Genomic DNA, 21,341 nt, shown 5'->3' on the forward strand with positions numbered 1-21,341 from the left:
TGGATCCACAGAGCCTGGTAACACACCTTAAATCCACTTTAGAGGGGCTAGGACTGGAATGGCACCACTTGGTAGGGTATACATACAGATGAGAGTCCAGGTGCAGATGCCTGGTGGTTGAAGCCTGTTCTGTCCCAAGGCTTCAGATCAGGAGGCCCCCAACTACCCCTTGGAGTCACTCTGGGTTCAAGAGATGCAGGTCTAGTCCTTCTCACCCAGGCAGGAGGGCAGGACAGCAGTTTCTTCCAAGCAGCAGTCCAGCAGAGTGGCAGTTATTTCAGCAGTCCTTTTTCCTGGGACAGTTTCCACAGGTCCAGGAGTGTACTGAACTGGTAGCGCCTGAGGTTCTTCTTATATACACAGCTGTGCCTTTGAAGTGGGGAGAAGCTTCTAGAGTCATGCATTTGAAGTGTACAGATGCCTTGCTTTGCCTACCCTGGTTCCATAATAAATACAGGGGGTATGCAGTCCCCTTGTGTGGATTCAGCACACAGCCAATTCAGGTGTAATTGAGGCTGGGTCGAGCTCCTCCCTCCCATCCTGCAGTGATAGCCCATCTAGTCAGACCTAAGCTCCCATTGTGTGTGGCTGTCTAGAGGGAATACACAAAGCCCAAATGCCAACTAGACCCAGTAATGTGACCAGAGATAGGCTGCATGCACCAAATGGCCAAGGTAAGAAAATACCAACTTTCTAAAAGTGATATTTTCAGAACTAAAATTCGACTTTACCATAAGTTAGGATTTTAAATTAGGATTCCAGAAATACCAAAAATAAACCATTTATTTCTTCCGCTTTGGATATTACACTTATAAAATGTAATAAGGCAACTCCAGTGTTATTCTATGGGAGAGATAAACCTTACAGTAGTGAAAAACAAATGTGTTTTTCACTTACAGAACATGTAAAAGTACTTGTCCAACCTTTTAGATACACTACACCCTGCCTTTGGAGCTGTCTAGGGCCTACTTTAGGGGTGACTTATATTTATTAAAAAAGGTTTTGGTCTGGCAAAAGGTTTACTTTGACAGGTCCACGTGGCAAGTTAAAACTACCCTCACAGGCTCTGCAATGGTAGGCCTTAGAAATGTTTAAAGGGCTACTTTGGTGGATGGCACAATCTGTGCTGCAGGCCCATTAATAGCATTAAAAAAACGGGCCCTGGGCACAAGTAGTGCAATTTACTAAGGACTTACAAGTAAATCAAATATGCCCATTAAGTGCCAATTGGGTATAAGCCAATGTTCGGTTTTATGGAAAGAGCACAAGCACTTTAGCACAGGTTAGCAGTGGCAAAGTGTGGAGAGTCCTATGGCCAGCAACAAAAGAAGTCCACAAAAACAGAGGGTCTGAAGGCAAAAAGTTAGAGGGAAACCACGCCAAGAATGCAAGGTCCAACACACAATCAAGAGCCATTTAGCTAGAGACTGTTCTCTCTTTGGAGGTACACTCCACACCATGTTGAATTATTGTTTTGAGGAAATGTTCTTGAAAAGACCCATCAAGACTACTAACGCAGAGGTCGCTACTCTGACAGAAATGGTTTGCCACTTCCTAAAAATGTATTCTTAAAAACATCTTGTGTTCAAAATACCTATCCTTTAGTGAAAAAGCACCAATGTCCAGCCCCCATACTTTGAAATTTGTTCCAGCACTACTGAACAGAGCACTCTGTGCTCTATCTTCTGGGAGAGATTAGTGTTCTTTCATATATGGAAGTCTATGAGCATATAAAAATGACACTATTACAGTCCATGTTGTGAAGTCTACCTTCTACCTGCTACTCTGCTTCAGCTAGGGTTTCTCCTCTCGTGGTTCCCAACTGTGTGGTCAGCACCCAAATGTCCCATAGGGATGCGAAAGGAGTCCTACCACGGGCCCCAGGTTCTAGAGTGTTTTTGGGGCATCTTCTAGCACAGTGAGTGGTTTCCTGAAACAAGGAACAAGTCCCCTCCGGTGGAGAAGCCAAACGCCAGTGCCTCACAGTAGCTTTTTTAGCTGAGGCATCCCACCATCCTAGTCAAAGAACATGTTCTTGCCCTTCTTGTGTAGCTCGGTCCTCTATTACACACAGGAGTGCCATTTTAGGGGAGAGATCCGCTGACTCTCCAAAAACTTACATTGAGGTTTGGGCAATAGTTTGCTGAAATCCTGAATGTCCGGGCATTCCCAGACTTTGCCGGAAGCCCCCAGTCTGAATGCTACCTCTAAGACAGCTGGGGGACGAGCCTCTGATCTTCAACAGACTCTCAGGCATGTAATATACCCTGTGCAGATATTATTTTAACTTGATCCATTGTAACTTCGCAAATATTGCAATTTCCTTTTGTCACCTTGGCTTCTCTCCACCACTCCTCTTCCAGTGCCCTTGGTTCTTCCTCCTATTGCGATGGACGTTCTACAGGTATGTCTGGTGCCCTACATACTTGGGTGCAGTGTATCTGGTGAATCCCAATTGCCCCAGTATTCTATGTCTAGTGGACTGGATTTTTAGAAGATTGCCAATTCAGAATATTACAACTCCAGGGTGTGCCAAAGTTGGTGGCACTTGAAAAATTGTGACTTCTGCGGATCCTAATAAACACTCTAGTCTGAGACTGAAGTCACATAGTCTGCTGTCCATACAATCATCGGCTACTATTGAATTGGGGTAATGCAAGGCGGTGGCACACACTGCTCTGGCTAGGCATTGATACTAGATGCCAGGTTATGCTGGCATAGGCAATCCTACATTTTTTACTTAAAGTTGGCCACTCAATACCAGTTATTATTGAACAGATCACTGGCATCTTCGATCTTCAGCTGGTGGTCGAGTGTTGGTAAATTGTCACATTTACAATAATCAGTAGGATAGTGTAAGCAAAAGGATTGCATTTACATCCCCTCGTGGAGGCACTCCGAAATGTCCATAGAAATGACTCTGTTGTTTTTCAAAAACTTACGTTTATTCCAAAACTTATTTTAAATACTCTGGAGTGAATTTTCTCCATTGCCTTAGTTAGCAGATATTCATATCATATCAATACGATGAACAACCATAATTCTCCAATGCATTTCGGGCTGCACACCCTTTGTCAAGGAGAGGCTAAAAAGAAGGAAAAAATAAGCCCGAATCAGGATGAGGGAATGTAACGAAAAAGTCATCATGGGCCGGTTTACAATTTAATCAGTGCCGATCAAAAGGTGAAATGACGTGATGATCGAAAATAACGTGAAAAAAATGACTAGAGACGTGTATACCAAATGTGCATTATTTTCCTGTGCATACGCGACGAGCGCGTGTGAAGATTAACTATCAAAACAAGGTCGTGATGGAGATGTGAACTCCCCTAACAGTTTCAAAGTGAATTAACTACTTACTTGGTGGTGGACGCCGTGGCGGTCAATACAGATAACGTGACGGTCTGAAGATGCAGTGAGATGCATCACGGGCTGAATACATAAGAGTGAACAACAAAAACGGACTAGAAAATTAAAAGGTGGTGGCCATCTTGGAGAGGGGAAAGAACGGAAGAAATTAAAGAGACTAAAAAACGGGTTGATGTAATGAAAAGTGGGAAAACATAAGAGGTATAATAACACAAAATTACACAATTGAATAGAGAGCAAGGCATAACAGTGAGTGATAGTGGATTACAGGTAACAACTGTATTCTACACGATCGTTAAGACCATGAGGCTTAAGAGTCTGAAGACGGATTGGAGAATTATGGTTGTTCATCGTATTGATATATGATATGAATATCTGCTAACTAAGGCAATGGAGAAAATTCACTCCAGAGTATTTAAAATAAGTTTGGGAATAAACTTAAGTTTTTGAAAAACAACAGAGTCATTTCTATGGACATTTCGGAGTGCCTCCACGAGGGGATGTAAATGCAATCCTTTTGCTTACACTATCCTACTGATATTTCAAGGTGTGTGACGGCCACACTACCCTCGAGTGCACCCTCTCCTGTATAATCTTTTAATCAACCTCAGATTAACCAGTGCTGTGCACCTACCGCTTATTGTTACTGTGGAACATTTACAATAATCACATTTACAATATGCGCACAGCATTTTTAGCACTGCATTATCAGCTGAAATGCAGCCAATTGAGAGCAGGCCTGCGGGAGTAGCGGAACTCCATGAAGTGACCTAAAAACTCTTGCTTGCTTCGTGGAGTTCTGCACATGGCGGAGTGCATTAGGTTGTGCTGTTTGTGCTGATATTTAGCACCGGGCGTTTGTCCCGCGCTAAAAAATCAGCACAAACTGCACCATGCGCAACTCAAGAAGGCGCTGCCTCTTTCTGCTGCTAGTGTAGATGTTATACTCAAGCAGCAGCTTCCTCAATGCGAACAGGTGGTTTCTCAACGTGACCGGTAGCGGCCATCTACGACTAACCACATTTAGAAATCTTGCTGGGAGGTCGTCTGGAGTAAGATTGTCTTTACTTGTGCTCACCAACTTAACGATGGTGAGCTAGAAAAAAAAACTTCTGCGTTACCCGGTGTTTCGGAACTCACTGCCCTGAGTGGGAAAAACTCCACAAACTCAGAGCGGAATTTCATGCTTATGCCTCATTGATAGCCATAATATGTGGCTCCACAGGTGACCTGCAGTGTGTAGTAAACTATGCCAAACCAAGGTGGAGGGCAAGGGCAAAGAGGGGACATATACGCTCAGCTAGGGCAATTAACGTCAATGCATTTTGGGTTTTTTTTTCCTCCCTTTTTTTTTTCATTATTACTCATGAGTTGTAAGATTGCTTTTGGATTCCAGAGTTTTTAGAGTATTGGTGTATGTTATGTGGCTTCAATATGTGTATAATGTGGGTTACATCATAGACCGGGTTTAAAAAAGTATACTTTAGAATATAAGGGTAGTCTGAGTCATGCGTACTTGACTGGTACCATGGAGCGGCATGTAGAGAGGGACATAAAGTGGCAGCTAAAATCATGGCCTTGAAGGCCGCAAACAGGGTTTTGTGAAGCAGGTGTAAATTGAGAAAACACAGAGGTATAATTTAGCTAATTTTGGACAAGATTTAGTCCACTTATTGACTCTGGAAATTGCTGTATATTCTAGCCAGCTTCTGAAAGATATACCGGTTAATAATGGCACTGGACCCATGTTATATGTCTTAGCCACAGACTCGGACCTATAATGTGTATGGGGACCTTAAACTGTATAGCCTGAGGCATAAGGGCTGTAAGGCTACTAACCATAGTCATGACATCTTTTCACATCCTGTACCTTTGTGGTCTAGGAGTTGTACTTAAGTACTATTAGATTTTAAAAAAACGTTAAGTAGAATTACACTTTACAAGGAGTTCTCTATTAATATGCACTATAATTTAACTGTAGGCTGCTGTTTTTCTGCCCCCGTTTAAAACCAAGGCATTCAGTGGTGGTCTGCAGGTCTGAACCCCAGCAACAGATGTTTGTCCCATCCTTCTCCTCCACTTATTCCCATCTTTTCTTTTTCCTTTCCTATCTCAGACCTACCTCACTACAAATATAGCCAGCAAAGGGGACCCGCGCAAAATGTACTGTTTTTACTCTGCCTATCTCAGCTTTGGAAAACCCATATAAGTGTTTGTATTATGTATTTAAAACTCATAAAAATAAAATTTTAAAAAGGACTGGTAGGTTAGTTATAATTTGAGGTGATGCACCGTCGAGCTGTGGTTAGTGAGGACTGATGTGGTTTGAAAGAAATCTCAGGAATGTTCTCCTCTCCATCAATCAAATACTTGTCATGCATCAGTTTGTTATTGATGTTTACAGTTCTAGATGGCAGTGTAACAGACGCCTTTCTCTGCTCGTCCTTAGAGGAATAGAAAAACTGCATGAACAGACGCTGCTTTCTAATTTGGGCTGTATCTCATTTGTCAGTGTACTTTTAAGAGCTGAACATATTTGGGAAGAAGAAAAAAAAATCCAAACCCGAGTTTGGATAGTGGATAAAACTCTGGTGTGGCTTCCGAAAAAAAAATTCTTGGCACATCGATAATTAGTGAAGACCTGTTTTCCAGTGTTGCAGACATTTCTATTCGTCCCCTGTAATGCACCGTTTAGGAATGTGAGCATTTGTTGTTAAAATAGTCTCCAAAAATTGCAGAACGTCACATTTTTACCCGTGACGGTTGTTTTGTGTAAGGCATTTTGCAGCAGAGAAAAGTTACTCGAGATGCCCGCGAAATGTATTTTGTATAAGGTGCGTGATTTTGTACAAATGACATGGGTTTTGCAGAATAAAAGTACCCCATTTTGCACAACCCTGATTATTTCTGTGTTCGTACCGTGACGGGTCCCATCCCCAGCAATAGGGGTATTTCCCATCTGCTAGTGTTCTTCCCATTTTGATGATTTTGAGTGGTGCACCCTCAACTGTTTCCCGATCTCATCTTTATACTCTGCTTTTTTCCCTTTTTATCTCCACCCCCTCCGCGTGCCATCTGCTGCTGCTGCTTCTCTGAGCCCGTGGTGCCCACGCTACCCTGCTGTGCCTTGTGAGGAGACTGGCAGTTTGAGAGCAGGCTGCATGGATGGCGCCAGAACTGACTGGTGCTAAACGTCATGGGATGTGCTGTCACGTGGTCTTTATTTCCTCACTTTACCTCACCCTTTTTGTTTTGCAGGTCAATGTTTTCTCTCCTAAGGAACGCGACTGCGAGGCGAGGTCCTCGATTTCCCCAAGGGTCGACAGATGTACCTGGAGCAGAGCAGGAGAACGGTACTTTAGAGATGGACATACGTCACATGGGGCAGAAGGGAGGCCTTGTAAAGGGACACGGTGCTTTGAGCTGAGGATTGCCTAGGTTGGCGAATCATTGAGTGGGGTGGGCAAGGGGGTGCTTAACATATGGTTATTTTAAGGGGGCGTGGAGGAAACATAAATGGCACTCCCTACCAAGACAGGAAGCAAAACAGACCCTATTTAACACTCACTCCTCGAGATGGATAGAAGTAGTGGCAATTCAGAAACAGGTTAACTGTCTACCTGCGCAATTAATACACCTATAAACCAAGGCCATATTTAGATCCCAGCAGTGTGAGCATGCGCCAGCACATGCGATCTCGCTTGTGAGACTCTTGTATTCGGTAATGGACTTGGGACCCGCCCATTGCATACCATTAGTTTGCAGGTTATTCACTCTTCTTTCCACTTTGTCACTTCCTTTTCTTTCGTTGGTGCATGGGCCAAGCACAGATTAATTTCAGTTTAATTAGTGTCCCTCCGCTGGCCATCTGGTTCAGATACTAGTTCTTTAAAAAAAAAAACGCAGTCATTGCTGGCTGCATCATCGTGTTTTTTTTTAACATCCCCCCGCACCCTTCTTCTCCCTCCACCTCAATTGTTTCTTCTACCCCTTCCCGTCTGTTTCTTGTCCCCCTCCTACTCGTGATGACTTAAAAGGAGAAGGGATTCAATAAAAACAAACTTTGGCAAAGTCAAAAGGTTTGACCTTTGCAAGTGTGCTTATCCCGTCCCCCGCAACCTTGAATATGCACACAAAAAAACTTGGAAACAAATAATAATTTCAAGGAATGACCCAACCCCACAGGCACACTAGATGTGGCACTGTAAAACACTGTTTATCAGGCAGCTGTGCAATTGTGACAAGGCAAATTGTCGCCACTCACCAAGCAAAAGGGCCAGTGGATAAAGGGGGCTAAACCACTACCACCTGCTGAATGCTGTGGTGGTAAGAAGCAAAATATCAATGAAACTTGAGTAGAGGAAGACTGCTTACTGAAAGTGTGTGTGGGTATATATGTATATAATATATTAGTGTGTGTGTATGTATCCGGGATTTGTGTCCACGCATGAGACTGTCAAGCCAAGGAAAGATGTCTCGAGGCATGTTTTAAACGGCTCCTTAAGTGGTGGCACAATAAGTCCTTCAGGCCTACTAGTATTTGATTTAAAGACCCTGGGTACATGTAGTGCCACTTTCTTGGGGACTTACAAGTGGATTAAATGTGGCAATTGGATGTAGGCCAAAATTACCGTGTTTAAAAAAGAGAGCTCAATCACTGGTTAGCAGTGGTAAATTCCAGAGTTCTAAAGGGTAACAAAAACCGGTTCAGAAAACAGGTGGCGTGAATGCAAAACGTTTGTGGTGACCCTTCAGAGAAGGTAAAGTCCAAAATGACCATGCAACAGACCTTTGTGCCACTGACATCTGTGTGATTATGAAACTATCGGGAAGTCCAAATGTATTTCAGTGCATAATTTCACAGTTTCAGTGTTGCACAGCACTTTTTGATCTTTCAGTTTGTGTGATCTGTATACTTGAGCCTGTTCGCATGCATGATTTTAATTGCTGCACGCCCTGATGTGAAATACTTTGTACCTATTATGTGCGATTCTCCAGTACTGGGGTGTCTTTCATAGATTCACATGCTTGAATATTCCCCATTGTCGAAGTGGGAGTCCCACAGTACATAACATAGCAATATAGCAATAACAATCATAGTATAGGTAAGAAATAAGCATAGATTAGCATTGAAACATAGAGATTAATAGATAGAAAAACTTGTCCCTGTTATAACATATCCAAGTCATTGTAAATAGTCCAAACTCCAGCGAATCAGACGCTAGCGCCCTCTAGAATCTTCTCAGAGGCTCAGGCCCTCAGATTTTCTACTGCACGTTGCGTGAAGGGAGTCTCCCTGAGATCTGCTCAGTTTTTTCCTATTTTTCTTCTAAAAGAAATACTTTTTGCCATGTCTACAACCAAGAAGTCCCTCTTCAGACCCTGTGGAATATGTGGAAAATAGCGACTTCATTTTGAGGACCCTCATAAGAAATGCATTTATTGCCTCTACCCTGAACATCAGGTGAAGGATTGTAAATTTTGCAGGACTTTCTCTCAAAAGACCTAAAAGGACAGAGGGGCGTCTCCTTCTGTGGCTACACAAGTTGAAGACTTTGGATAACCCCCTGTCAGATGTGGAAAGTTTCCTCTGTCCGGACTGCTTCCTCATTGAAGAGAGCCAGTGAGTCTAAGGTTTCTCCTTAAACTAAGGTTGTGAAAAAACATCATGTTAAGTCCACAGACCTGCCTCCATCTTCAAAAGGGGTGCTTCCAGTCCCTCAGTCTGTCTTCACCTTCTATGCCCCCAAGATCTGACTCTCAGGCGTTCAAGGCTCTATCTGAGCAGTTATTGCCTAAAAACTGCCTATCTTGTCGACAAGCTCGTCATTGCTCCCTCCGTCAACGAGGACTTCTGTCGTCGCTTCTACAGCGACGACTTCAACTTCCTCTAATATGATCCTGGCTATGATCCTGTCATCGGCAAAATCGCCGTTGGTGAAGGTGAGGCCTCTTTCGTTTATGGTGCCTTTAACTTCGTCGACGCCATCTACTAAGCATAACAAGTTTTCGCGGACGCGCACTTCGTCTACGAAGGGGTCGACTTCGGCAACCTAGTCGACGGTGGCTTTGTTGACTGTGGCTTCGTCGACAGTTCAGCGGCAACATCTCTCGTCGACGGCGACAGCGTCAGCGTCGATGGCTGCATCCATGGATTTAGTTCCTTTGAAGTCTACAGGTCCTCTGCTTCAGCACCAACAGTTTTCTTTGGATGCCTTGTTGCCAATTAAATCGACTCCTCTCCCAGCAGAGCTGTTTTCTTCCGACGCTGCTGAAGGTGATTCGGAGGAGGATGGCCGGTTTCGGGCTGCTCGCAGTCCCTATGCACTTCAAACTAAATGCCAAGATTTTGATGACGATCAGGCGTATGAGGATTTTTCAGAGCATACCGGCCAACCAGCTCCAGATCTCTCCATGGCACAAATGCCCATATCCCTTATTTCAAATGTTCAATTTATGCTGGAGGATTATCGTCGTTTTACAACCTCAGTCCAAACCTCTCCAGAGCCACAAGTGCCTCTTCCACCTCCGCTCATTGCAGAGCTGCTTCCCACACCTTCTACATTGGCGTCAAGGTTCCAATGCCAGGACAGTCCACATGTCATTGAGGATGACTGATGAGGATGATGACGGAGAAGAGGGTGAGCTGGATGATTGATCCCTCCTCACTGAATGGGACAATTATCCGATTCAAACACCGTCCCTCACTGCTTCAACTCCTCTTGATTCTCACTGGTGGATTCCATGTTCTTATGGAAAGGGCGGCAAAGAGATTTCACCTCCCTATGGTCACTAGAGACGAGGAATGTTTCTTGTATGACTTTAAAAACCAGCCACAGAAACAAGTATGCGCTATTCCATGCTTCGATTTTCTTTATTTGGCAAGAGGGCCTCAAGCTCATGCAGAACCCTAAATCAATTCCTGCTGTCCTGCCACGACGGGATAAAAAGTACAAGGCCCCTGCAAATTCGCCTGCATGTCTTATTGCACAGCCGAATCTGGATTCCATTATTACTCAGACAGCACAATGTTGTGCCAGGAATCCCTCTTCTCCATTATCGGCTCCTCCGGACCGTGAGGGTAGAGACCTTGATGCTAATGGGAAAAAGTTCTCCACTATGGTGGCAACTACGGTCCGGGCAGCCAATTCTTTAGCTATCCTCAGTCGTTATGACCGACAGATGTGGTCGGACATTTCTTCCCTCGTGGATTTGATACCAGAACCTTCTAATGCAGAAGCGCTGAATGTTCTTCAAGAAGGGGAAAGGATTTCCTCTGTGATTGTTTGTGCTGTTGATGTCTCTTCTACTGGCTTTCGCCAACTGGCAGGAGCGGCAGTCCTCCGGCAGCAGGGCTGGTTAAAAGCCACTTCTTTCCGTCAAGAGGTACAGACGAAGATATTGGACATGCCTTATGACGGTGAATCGCTGTTTGGCCAACACATTGATGATGCCCTTCAGACAATCGAGAAGGACACCGACACTGCTCTTGCTCTCGGCACTCTTCAATTTAAAAAAAGCCTTTTTGTGGTGCGAGGTGTCATGGCTCCTCCTCTTCCTTACCGGGAGGTTTCAATCAGTACCGGCAGTACAACTCTTTTCAAAGCCAACAATGTTACTTCTCCCAGAATCATCAGTCGTACAGACAACCACCGGCGGCCTCTTACAAGCAGTACAGAGGAAAATCCTCTTATAGAGGCAGAGATTCCTCCAAGAAACAATGACTTTCTCCATCTGCCACCCTCGATGCCTCACACTAAGGTTGGAGGTCGAATCTCCCGCTTCTACTCCAAATGGTCAGAGATTACTACCTATCGATGGGTTCTGGATATTGTGCACAGGGGCACGCTTTAGGGTTCGTAAAAATCCCTCCCAATTCTCTGCTCAGAGGTCCTGCTCCTGCCCATCTGAAGGAACTTTTAGGTCAACTCACAATCTTGTTAAGAAAAGGCGCGATCAAAGTGGTTCCGAAACTACAAAGGGGCACAGGTTTCAATTAAAGGTTCTTCCTCATACAGAAAAAGCCGGGAGAATGGCGCCCTATTCTGGACCTACGATCCCTAAACCGATACCTCAAAAAGCAATCATTCCGAATGTTGTCTCTTCAGGAGGTGCTTCCCTTACTATTCCAGGAGGAGTACATGACCACACTGGACCTTCAAGATGCCGGTTTTCATGTCCCGATCCTACCCAGGCACAGAAAATTCCTCCGATTCAGAGTGGCTGGGAGAGATTTCCAATTCATGGCCTCCGTTCGGCGCCCCAAGGGTTTACCAAGGTCCTGGCACCAGTGGCAGCTGATCTTTGTCTACAAGGCACACAGATATTTTCCTATCAACAACTGCCTTCTAAAGGCACAGTAGTTTGAACTGGCATCCCGACACACACTACTTTGCAGGTCCCTCTTCCAGTCTCTGGGCGTTGCATTCAACCTGGAAAAGTCTTAATTTGTTCCCGCTCAACTCAGGACATTTCTGTTCGGCAGTTAAAGTCTTTGCTAGGGATTTTGTCCTCTTGCATTCCCCAAGTCTCTCACTGCCGCCTGAAAATGAGACCCATCCAGGAGGAACAATGGGCTCAAGTTTCAGGATCCTTCAACGATATGATCAAGGTCACATCTCAGATGAAAATGGCTCTGTTATGGTAGACTCTTGAAACAAACATCTCTTCAGGTCGTCCATTTCTGGTGGACACCCCAAGTTTCACGCTCAGACGCATCTCTCGAAGCTTGGGGAGCGCATCTTCAGGGCTTCACAGTCCAAGGACGATGGAATTCCCTTCAGAGGACTTGGCACATCAACCTTATGGAGTTACTAGCCATATTTCTGGCGCTAAAGGTTTTCGGTGTTGATCCTGACAGACAGCACAACGAGCATTCACTATATAAACAAACAAGGGGGCACAAGATCCATTTTGCTATCCCTTCAGGTTAAAAAAATCTGGGATTGGCCAATCCAGCATCAAATCACTTTGACGGCAGTACATGTTCCGGGAGCATCCAACATTCTAGCGGACTCTCCGAGCAGGTCAACCTCATCCAACCACGAGTGGGAATTACATCAACCCACACTGGATCGCATCTTTCGGTTATGGGGACCCCCGAATCTGGATATGTTTGCAACCAATCTGAACCGCAAATACCCATTCTACGCAAGTTGGCTTCCCCAACCAGAGTCGTGCGGGAATGTTTTTTTGATGAACTGGTCAAAAATATATGCCTACGCTTTTCCGCCGATTCCTCTGGTCCCCAGGGTGCTTTGGAAAATGAGGAGGGAACATTGCCACATTCTTCTAATAGCTCACAGGTGGCCTTGACAAATCTGGTTTACGAAACTCTTGCTCCTGTCGCAGTGCGACCCGATTCTGATCCGCCTAATTCCGGATCTTCTGACAATGGATCAGGGACGGTTTGTCATCTTGATCCAGCATCCCTTTGTTTAGCGGCCTGGAACCTGAGCACTATGAGTTTGCCAACTTAAACATTTTTTCAGACTGCAGGGAAGTTCATGTTAAGGCTAGGGCAGCCTCCACTGTGAAAACCTACAAACTCAAATGGAAACTGTTCTGTCTTTGGTGTGAAGCTGCTAACGTACACCCCGTTCATTCTACACCTGACCAACTGTTGCCGTTCTTTTTACATCTAGCAAAATCAGGCCTTCTGCATTCTACTCTTAATGTTATTCTGGCAGCAATTTCAAGATTTCGACAAGGTGGTTCCACCTCTCTTTACTCCTCCAGAGTAATTCAGTTGTTCTTCAAGGGCCTATTTCGGATGTTTCCCCCAAATCGTCGCCCGCCTCCTCCTTGGCATTTAAACATAGTTTTTGCACAACTCATGAAGCCCCCATTAGAGCCAATCCATGAGGTCGATCTCAAATTCATTTCTTCGAAGACTTCGCTGCTATTGTCTCTTTGAGTCAGTGACATACAGGCTTTACTACAAAACCGCCTTATCTACAATTCACCAAGGACTCTGTCTTGCTCTGCACCAATCCGGCCTTTATTCCCAAAGTGCCATCTGATTTCCATCTGAATGAGCCGGTCATTTAAAAAACTTTTTTCCCTAATCCTCAAACATCAGCAGAAAGGACACTACATTCTTTAGATGTCAAAAGATGTCTTAAATTATATCTTCAAAGGAAGGCTAGTATCCGAAGACTGATCAACTTTTTGTAGCCTACTGACTGATGCGAAAGGTGCATCCAGTCACCAAACAGACGATTGCACGCTGGATATCTACTGCAATTGCTTTTTGCCATCGACAAGCAGGGCAGCCACTTACTGCAACTGTTCGAGCGCATTCTACCAGAACAGTTTCCTCTTCTACTGCGCTGTTTGCTGGTGTACCTCTTCAGCACATTTGCAGAGCTGCAACATGCACACCTTTACCAAGCACTACTGTCTGGAAGCTGCTGGCAACACTGACACAGCCATGGGGCAAGCAGTCCTACGTAAACTCTTAAAATAAGGTGAGCCTCTGTTGCCTCCCTCCTCCTGTATACAAGGTACTGTTTTTTTCTGTGCTGTAGTTTTTGTTCATCCTACTGTGTTTTACGATTGCTTTATAGTTTACCTTGCTTGGTTTTGGTATCACAGCGAACTACTCCTATTCAAGCATGTGAATCTATGAAAGACACCGAAAATACTGGAGAATAACAAAAGTTAGTTACCTGTAAACTGTGGATCTCCAGTATTGGTGTCTTTCATAGATTCACATGCGACCCACCCTCCTCCCCTCGGAGGCTCCCCTATTCTACTAAACTCTTATGTCACTCTTGTGCTACGAAAATCTGAGGGCCTGAGCCTCTGAGGAGAAGATTCTAGCGGGTGCTAGTGCCTGATTGCCATGAGTTTGGACTATTTACAATGACTTGGATATGTTATTAAAGTGACAAGTTTTACTATCTATTAATCTGTTTCAATACTACTCTATGGTTATTTCTTACCTATTTTATGGTTATGGTATTACTATATTGCTATGTTATGTACAGTGGGACTCTCACTTCGACTACAGGGAATATTCAAGGATGTGAATCAATGAAAGACACCAATACTGGAGACCCACAGTTTACAGGTAAGTAACTTTGTTCTTCTCCACTTATCGCTTATATTGTCCTGATTTTTCTGTACAGACGACACCGACCACTCTCTGGATACCATGAATGAGGTATTGGTGAAGATTCGGAGTGGTGTTCCCTTGAGATCGGTCTCTGTACCTCAGAAGGTAAAGTATCACCCACGTGACAGTTGTGCATGCTTTTTATTAAATGTTAGGTGTGTGCTATGTCTCAAAGGGGCGCATTGGCTGTGATGGGGAAACACAATTAAGCAAATACCAAAGAAAACATGCAATTCTATTAGAGTGAGGTGTTAAGGCTACGTGGGTTCTCCTTGGTAGAGGCTATGGGAGGGCTTGTTGATGGACATCCATCAAGTTCTTTCTCATTTCTTCCTCTGTCCATAACCTTTTTTGACAAACTCCCCAAATTGTAATGTACTTCTGCTATTTTGCAAATTTCAGCTTTTCTTGTGACTTCACCACCAAGTTGATGAAAGATTCTTTCCAAGTCCAAGGACTGCAACACAATCTGCGCTAGCTATGAATACAATTGCAAGTGTTTGAGTGGTCAACATTAATAGGGCTTTTCCTCTGGGCCGCCGGATTTTCCTGGAGTTGTGAAGCAATGGGAATATTAGCGTTGATGGGTTGACTTTGCCTTAGACTGGCAAAATGACTTGTCTCGATCTGCAAGAAGGCTGTTTTTGGCTGGGCTTACCGTGCTGATGCCCAATACTAGACCACAGCAGAGGGTGCTGCTTTTGCAAGGATGTACTCTAATGCCCCCAACACTGTAAAAAGGCGTTGTAGCCAGGTTTGAGGATGAGAGGAATTGCGATTCACTTGAAGTGCAAAAAATCACTTTACCAACTGTTTGCTAGTTAAATATTCAAAAGTAGTAACCACATTGATGCATGTAATATGAGCTGGGACAATGGTGTGAGCAGGGCCACTGGAATTATGCGGTCTGTGTTTTTGCATGATTTTAGATATTCTGCATTTGCCACACAATTAATCCTGTGCTGCACAATTTACAGACTTGAGCCCCCCAAAAATGTGTTTCTAGCTCAGATGGTTCAAAACTTACTAAAACACAGCGTCACGTGATGCACCGCAGTGGAAGACACTTTATAAAGGTTGACTTGAGTGTTAAACTGGTACTATGGAGGTGCCACCACTGCCCAGACCGTATTAATAAGTGTAATAAATGATGAAATTATACGATCACAATATGTGCCCCATAATTTGGCTTTTCTGGCTGTGGAACTAATATTTCACAATGACCATAGGACTCCTTATACTCAGTTTGCTTGCATATAATTAATAATGTGACTTAATAACTGGTATATAGCCAACCAGAATACATAGTGGGATGAGGTGCTTTAATATCAATCTATATTGTGATGTACATGAGATTTTGGTAATTTAGGAAAGCTGCAGATTTTCTACTAATATTGTTGACCATTGCGTTCTATTCCGAAGGGACCTGCTCGTCTAAAGAATTGCTAGTTACAACATTATTACATAGTTGCTAGATAGAGTATGTAATCGTATTTGCACATAGTCACCGGTATTTTGATATAAGACTTAGGAGGAACATCTCTTCACATTTCCATTTGAGTATGAACACTTTTAAGGTGGCCGCTGTGGTTTTATTTGATCAACCGCAAACAAATTTTGCTAGTCAAAGATGGCGGCCGCAGTTCTCCTGCCTTGATAATACTTGTGACGTGAGGGACATCGTTTATTTTGGCACTATTTAAGTGTTGGAAAGTGGGTTATTGGTAGGGGCAAATTTAGGTCTGCCACTGGCAATAAGGCCACTAACACATGGTAGGAGTCAGCATAGGTCTTAGAAAATTATTCCTATGCTCAACCCTTGGTAGCTTGGCTGCGAGCAGGCAGGCTTAACTTCAAAGACAGGTATGTAAAGCATTTAAAAACACCAATTCAGTAAATAATTAGGACACAACACATAATAAAAATCCAATAGCAATTTATGAAATTGGGATATATTTTTAACTTTAAAATGACACCAAAATGACCAAAATCCAATGTAGGGAACCGGAGATATGAATTTTCAAAGATTAAGCATGATATAGCACTTAGAAACATATAGCACCTTATTGGGATATCTGGTCGCGGTAGACCAGCTCAAAGTTTCAGGCTGACCGGGATGGAGCCCTGAGCGGCTACCATTCGCAGGAGGTCCCGGTCACAGTTTTTACCTTCAGACTTAAAAGCCTTTCTGGTGCCTTTCTTCCTGGGGTCCCTTGAAGCTCTCAGCCAGTGTGGATTTGGTGAGGGTTCGCCGGCTTGCCTTTTGACGAGCTCCCGGTCAACTTCCCTGGAGCGGATATAGAAAAATTGTCTTTAGCGCTACAGTGGCGCAATCCAGAAATCCAGGCCAACCCGCGATGGAAGGCAGGCGGCTTGGCGTTCGCGGTTGCTCCCAGACACCTTTTCTACAAGCGGACGTAGAAACTTTTCTGGAGCTTTTTCTCGCTGGGTCTCTCAATGCTCTTCATGTAGCCGAATCTGGTGAGGGTTCGCCGGCTTCAGATTTCTTCTAGTCTCGGTCAATCCCAGGAAGTGAGACCTATGGAGCTTTTAGCGGGACCAACCTGGATAGCTTGACCGGCTCACGGTTGAAGGCAGGCGGCCTGGTTGGCCAGGTTGAGTCGGTCCCTCAATGGAGCTTTTTTTCAAAGTTGCTCCAAAGTTCTCCAAACTTCTTGAACTTTTTCCTGACATTCCTCAAGGGGTCCCAAAGTGTCTCAAACTCACTCCAAGGGTCTGGAAGCTCCAAGATAGTCTTTGAAAGTTGAGTACTTCAGTTCCCACAATCCACTGGTACAAAACCCTTACAAATCCACTGGTCTCCAGGTTGAGGATCCTTGGTGGTTATGTTCAAGGTGAGCTTTTTTAACCTGTACCTTTTCAGGGAGTCCAATCTTTATTTATTTTTCAGCAAGATAATCCACAGGGCTGTACTTTCGGATGGTGCAGTCTTCAGAGGTCCCATCTTGGCACAGTAAAACTTCCCAACAGGGCACTTCTTGCTTCAGTAAGTTTAATTTTAGAAGGGGTGGGTGACCCAATATACCCTTGCGAGCTTGGGCTAATGTTTAATATAATAAAGATGCCAACAAGGGAATTTATTCTAGATTAAATCGCAGGAGATTGATCGCATAGTCATGTGTTTCTGATCAACTAAATTAAATTAATACCTGCTATTATTGTGATTTGTCCCACTAATTTGGACACAGTAATCAAAATACTTGAGAAAAAGAAAAGCTACACGGGTATTATGTTTGTTAAACAATATCTCTTTATATATGTTTGTTTTAAAAGGGTACTGTTACAATAAATGAGAATTAATAAAAAACAAATGGACTTAGAAATAAATTAATTGTTCTTCTCATCCACTTGCGTTGTAATCCACTCTTTATCAATAAGTAGCAATGAATCTTGCACAATCTAAAACAATGATTCAATTTGTCGGAATTATTTCAACTTCAAGGCAGCCTGGCTAATCCACTTAACTCGGACCAATCAGGACAGACCACTGTAAGGCTCAATTTGGACTTACAAACAGGAAAGTCTTCTAACTTCTTCTATGTACACTTTAGGAGAAATTCAACAATATGATATTGTTGGATTTATGAATACCATTCTGGGAAGTCTTTGAATGGCACTTCTAGCCTGTGCCTATCAAGAGTTATTAGTTACTAACCTCTTGTCATGTTAACCTATGTGGCCTTGGATTTGCAATGGGAAAAATGACTTGGGCCATTTTTCCAGCACCAGGGCTTAAAAAAACATATTTTAGAAGTATTTCACTGATTTCTACAGGACCCCCACCCCATGTGCAACTAGGGGAGACTTTAGGGGTTCTGAATCTGTAGAAATATTTCAGATCCTCCCTCCACAGTGCTCCTTCCTAGCATTAAAGTCGAATTTGGGCAGCACTTTACCACAATGTGGTGAGTGAAATGTGAAATTTAACTTAACCCAAGGCATACAAAACTCATTTTATAAGGGTGTCCCTTATAAATATCTGACCCCCCCCCCCCACCCCTGGGACACCTATGGGAGACCCTGGGGGTTCCTAATATGCCAAAACATTGTAGGATATCAATGTTTAAGTGCCCCAAACACCAAAGTCGAGTTTGCAAACAATTTACTTTTTAAAAGCAGTCCTGGCACCCAGGGCTGCTTTTAAACTGACCTCCGGCTTCAGCAGTGCACACATGCAAGTGCAAAAAGAGCTGCTGGCCTCTTAACCCCCATGCCCTAGGGTACTAGGGACTTCTAGGTAGTTTCAATCCCCCTGCCCTATTATATACTAGGGGCTTATAGGGTAGATCATGCCAATCACAGGGGTACCCCACCATACCATTGTGTACCCTAGTGTATGTAGGTGTTTCAACTATATTCTAATGTGTCTCTTGCAGCATAGCACTGGCGCTGGGCCTGGTTAGGCAGAGCCCAGGGACAGTCAGTCAGTTACCACCAGTACCATTCAGCAAAAAGTTGGGGGGTGCCCAGGGCACAGGATAACTTTGCAATGTTAAGACATTGAATAATGGCGCTCATCATTCATGCCAAAAATCGTCTTTGCATATTTTGCGGACGACTGAGTTATCAACCCATTACAATTGGAACAAATAGTGAGTAACATTATAGGATTTTTGCTTGTTAAGGACACCGCTTTCTTTGCAGAATCTGAGTAGCATGGGTGCAGGATTATGCTATTACGAGCAGATACAAACAGAATAACCTGTAGCTTTTTCCTGATGACCAGAGTGGCATGCGCTTTTTGGTTACTGGTTTTACTGTTATCGATTGCGTATAGCTGTCCTCTGACAACCAGAGTGGCATGCCCTTTTTTGGTTGCTTGTTTCGCTATTATTGAAAGTGTAAATTGGGTGTAACCAACATAAATGTAATGACTTTAAATGCAAAGTCTACCATACAACAATGGTTTTTCTAACGTCAAGGTGACAGAGTAATGTGGACGTTAGTGGGGACTTTAAGCTGTGGAGGCAACGGTTTGCTTAAGAATTAACCCCATGTTAGCTACACGTTCGGCCATTTAATAGGCATATTCTTTGAGATATGCTAGTGCATTATAATAAAAATATGCACAATAGAGAACTTGAATAGTGTATTTGATTATATCTTTCTGGTATAATGGACCTTGTGAGTCATTTGTGAACACTTTTGTATTGTTGGTAGCCCTATGAATTGTGATGAGAATTTTACTTTATTTTTAGATTTCTCAACTTTTGGATTTGAGATATTGAATGAAAGACCAAGGTAATGAGTTGGCCCTCAGACCCTGTGTATCACTATTTACTATAGCAAAGCCATGGGTATGAAACATACTAATAGATGTGTAATAAGAAATCTGTAAGAATTAACATCATTTGACACTTTGGACCTGAATAGTAATTTACTTTAACGGAGTGAGTACAAGTCTGCTTATTTTCCCACCGCTCATGACTTATAATAACTATTTAGCACTGCACACCTTTAAGTCCCACATGATGTTGGGTATGGTGAGGTCTGGATACACTAGACTTCCAACTGCACTTTGATTATTTTAAATACTACCTATTGGGAGTATGTAATCTGTCTATAACCTCAACGAAACAGTTTGGTTGAATTACAATGGTTGGATGACCCGGTGACTATTCAAACACTGAAGGTTACTCCTCCAGATCAAGTGAAATGTTTGTTTTAGATGTATTGCCCTGATGAAGTCTGCTGTAACTGAAACAGCTATAGACGAAACACATGTTGGCACATGGGCACCCATAAAGGCGTTGGAATAAGACTTCTGAAACTGCGACCTCCGCTTCAAAATTCTGTGTGTTTGGAGAAATTGTTGGATTGTTGCTCTAATAATTGGTCTTTACTCCTAGTTGTGCTTGCACTTAGGAAGCTCATTTAGAGCTTGGTGGGTGGCTTACCAGGGTGGCAGAAGAATGCGGGCACAGCTTTGGGGGGGGGGAGGGTGTTTGAGGTGTTACACCCCCCTAATAAATGTACTTTATGATAGTCGGTTACAGGTGCTTTCAGTCGGGTACAGGTGCTTTCAGTCTGGTACAGTGTAGTGTCAGATTTCACTAGGAATTTTTACACGCACACACAAACGCACACTCTCTCCATTTAGAAAGGCTTCCAAGATGGCTTCCAAAATAGTGGTTATTTCACAAAATATGCTTTCTCTCACTTAGTACCCCTGTCAATCCACATTCCTCTGCCTTTCTGCTGCCACTTAAGCCCCTCTCATGCGCCCTGCTTGTCATATATTTTATTTTGACATTTGCCAGCGTGATTGTTGGAAAATCTGAAGCTGCCCCCCCATACCCTTCTTACTAACCAAGCTACGCCCCTGCAGAAGCCATCCTCGGGGAAGGCTGCTTTCCATATGTAGCTGGCATGTCCTTTGTTAGAATAGATCATTTTGAAAGTAGTATTACTGTTGAATGCCGACCTGTTGCCATATTTTGTTTTGCAAAATTTTGGGGTTATTTCTGCAAAACAATGACCGGGAGGCATAAGTAATTTTCTCCTTGCGCTGGGTGCATTGATTATTTTTCCTGCCTGGTAACGCCTTGCAAATATATAGGTGCGTGGTTTGGACGCTGGCAAAGATGGCGGCGTGAGTCTTCACCTCCTCCCTTGGTGTCGCTGAATCCTGCATTTTTAACTGCAATCCGTGGGAACTGATAACGCCTCTGATGGGGAAAAGGTGGCATGAATTCAACGAGCTGGCCTAGGAGTCCTGACGAGTGCTATGCTGCATTGCACATCCCGGCCTCTTGCCTGGCCGCGTCTGCCTTGATACTGAGACCGGAGCCCAGACGCACCCGACAACGTGGTCAGCTTTCTGGTGGTCCCG

General features: G+C 43.7%; 1 protein-coding gene across 1 annotated transcript in view; it reads left to right on the forward strand.

Moving 5' to 3' along the window:
- The window catches only part of LOC144790684 (uncharacterized), a 308,552-nt gene that overhangs the window by 233,221 nt on the left and 53,990 nt on the right, over positions 1-21,341 (forward strand). Inside the window, exons 7-8 of the mRNA XM_078665408.1 lie at positions 6,628-6,722; positions 14,502-14,593. Coding sequence (XP_078521534.1) covers positions 6,628-6,722; positions 14,502-14,593 — 187 coding nt within the window. The remainder of the gene's footprint in view (positions 1-6,627; positions 6,723-14,501; positions 14,594-21,341) is intronic.

The sequence above is a fragment of the Lissotriton helveticus genome, chromosome 11 (assembly GCF_964261635.1).
Source record: "Lissotriton helveticus chromosome 11, aLisHel1.1, whole genome shotgun sequence".
Lineage (NCBI taxonomy): Eukaryota > Metazoa > Chordata > Amphibia > Caudata > Salamandridae > Lissotriton > Lissotriton helveticus.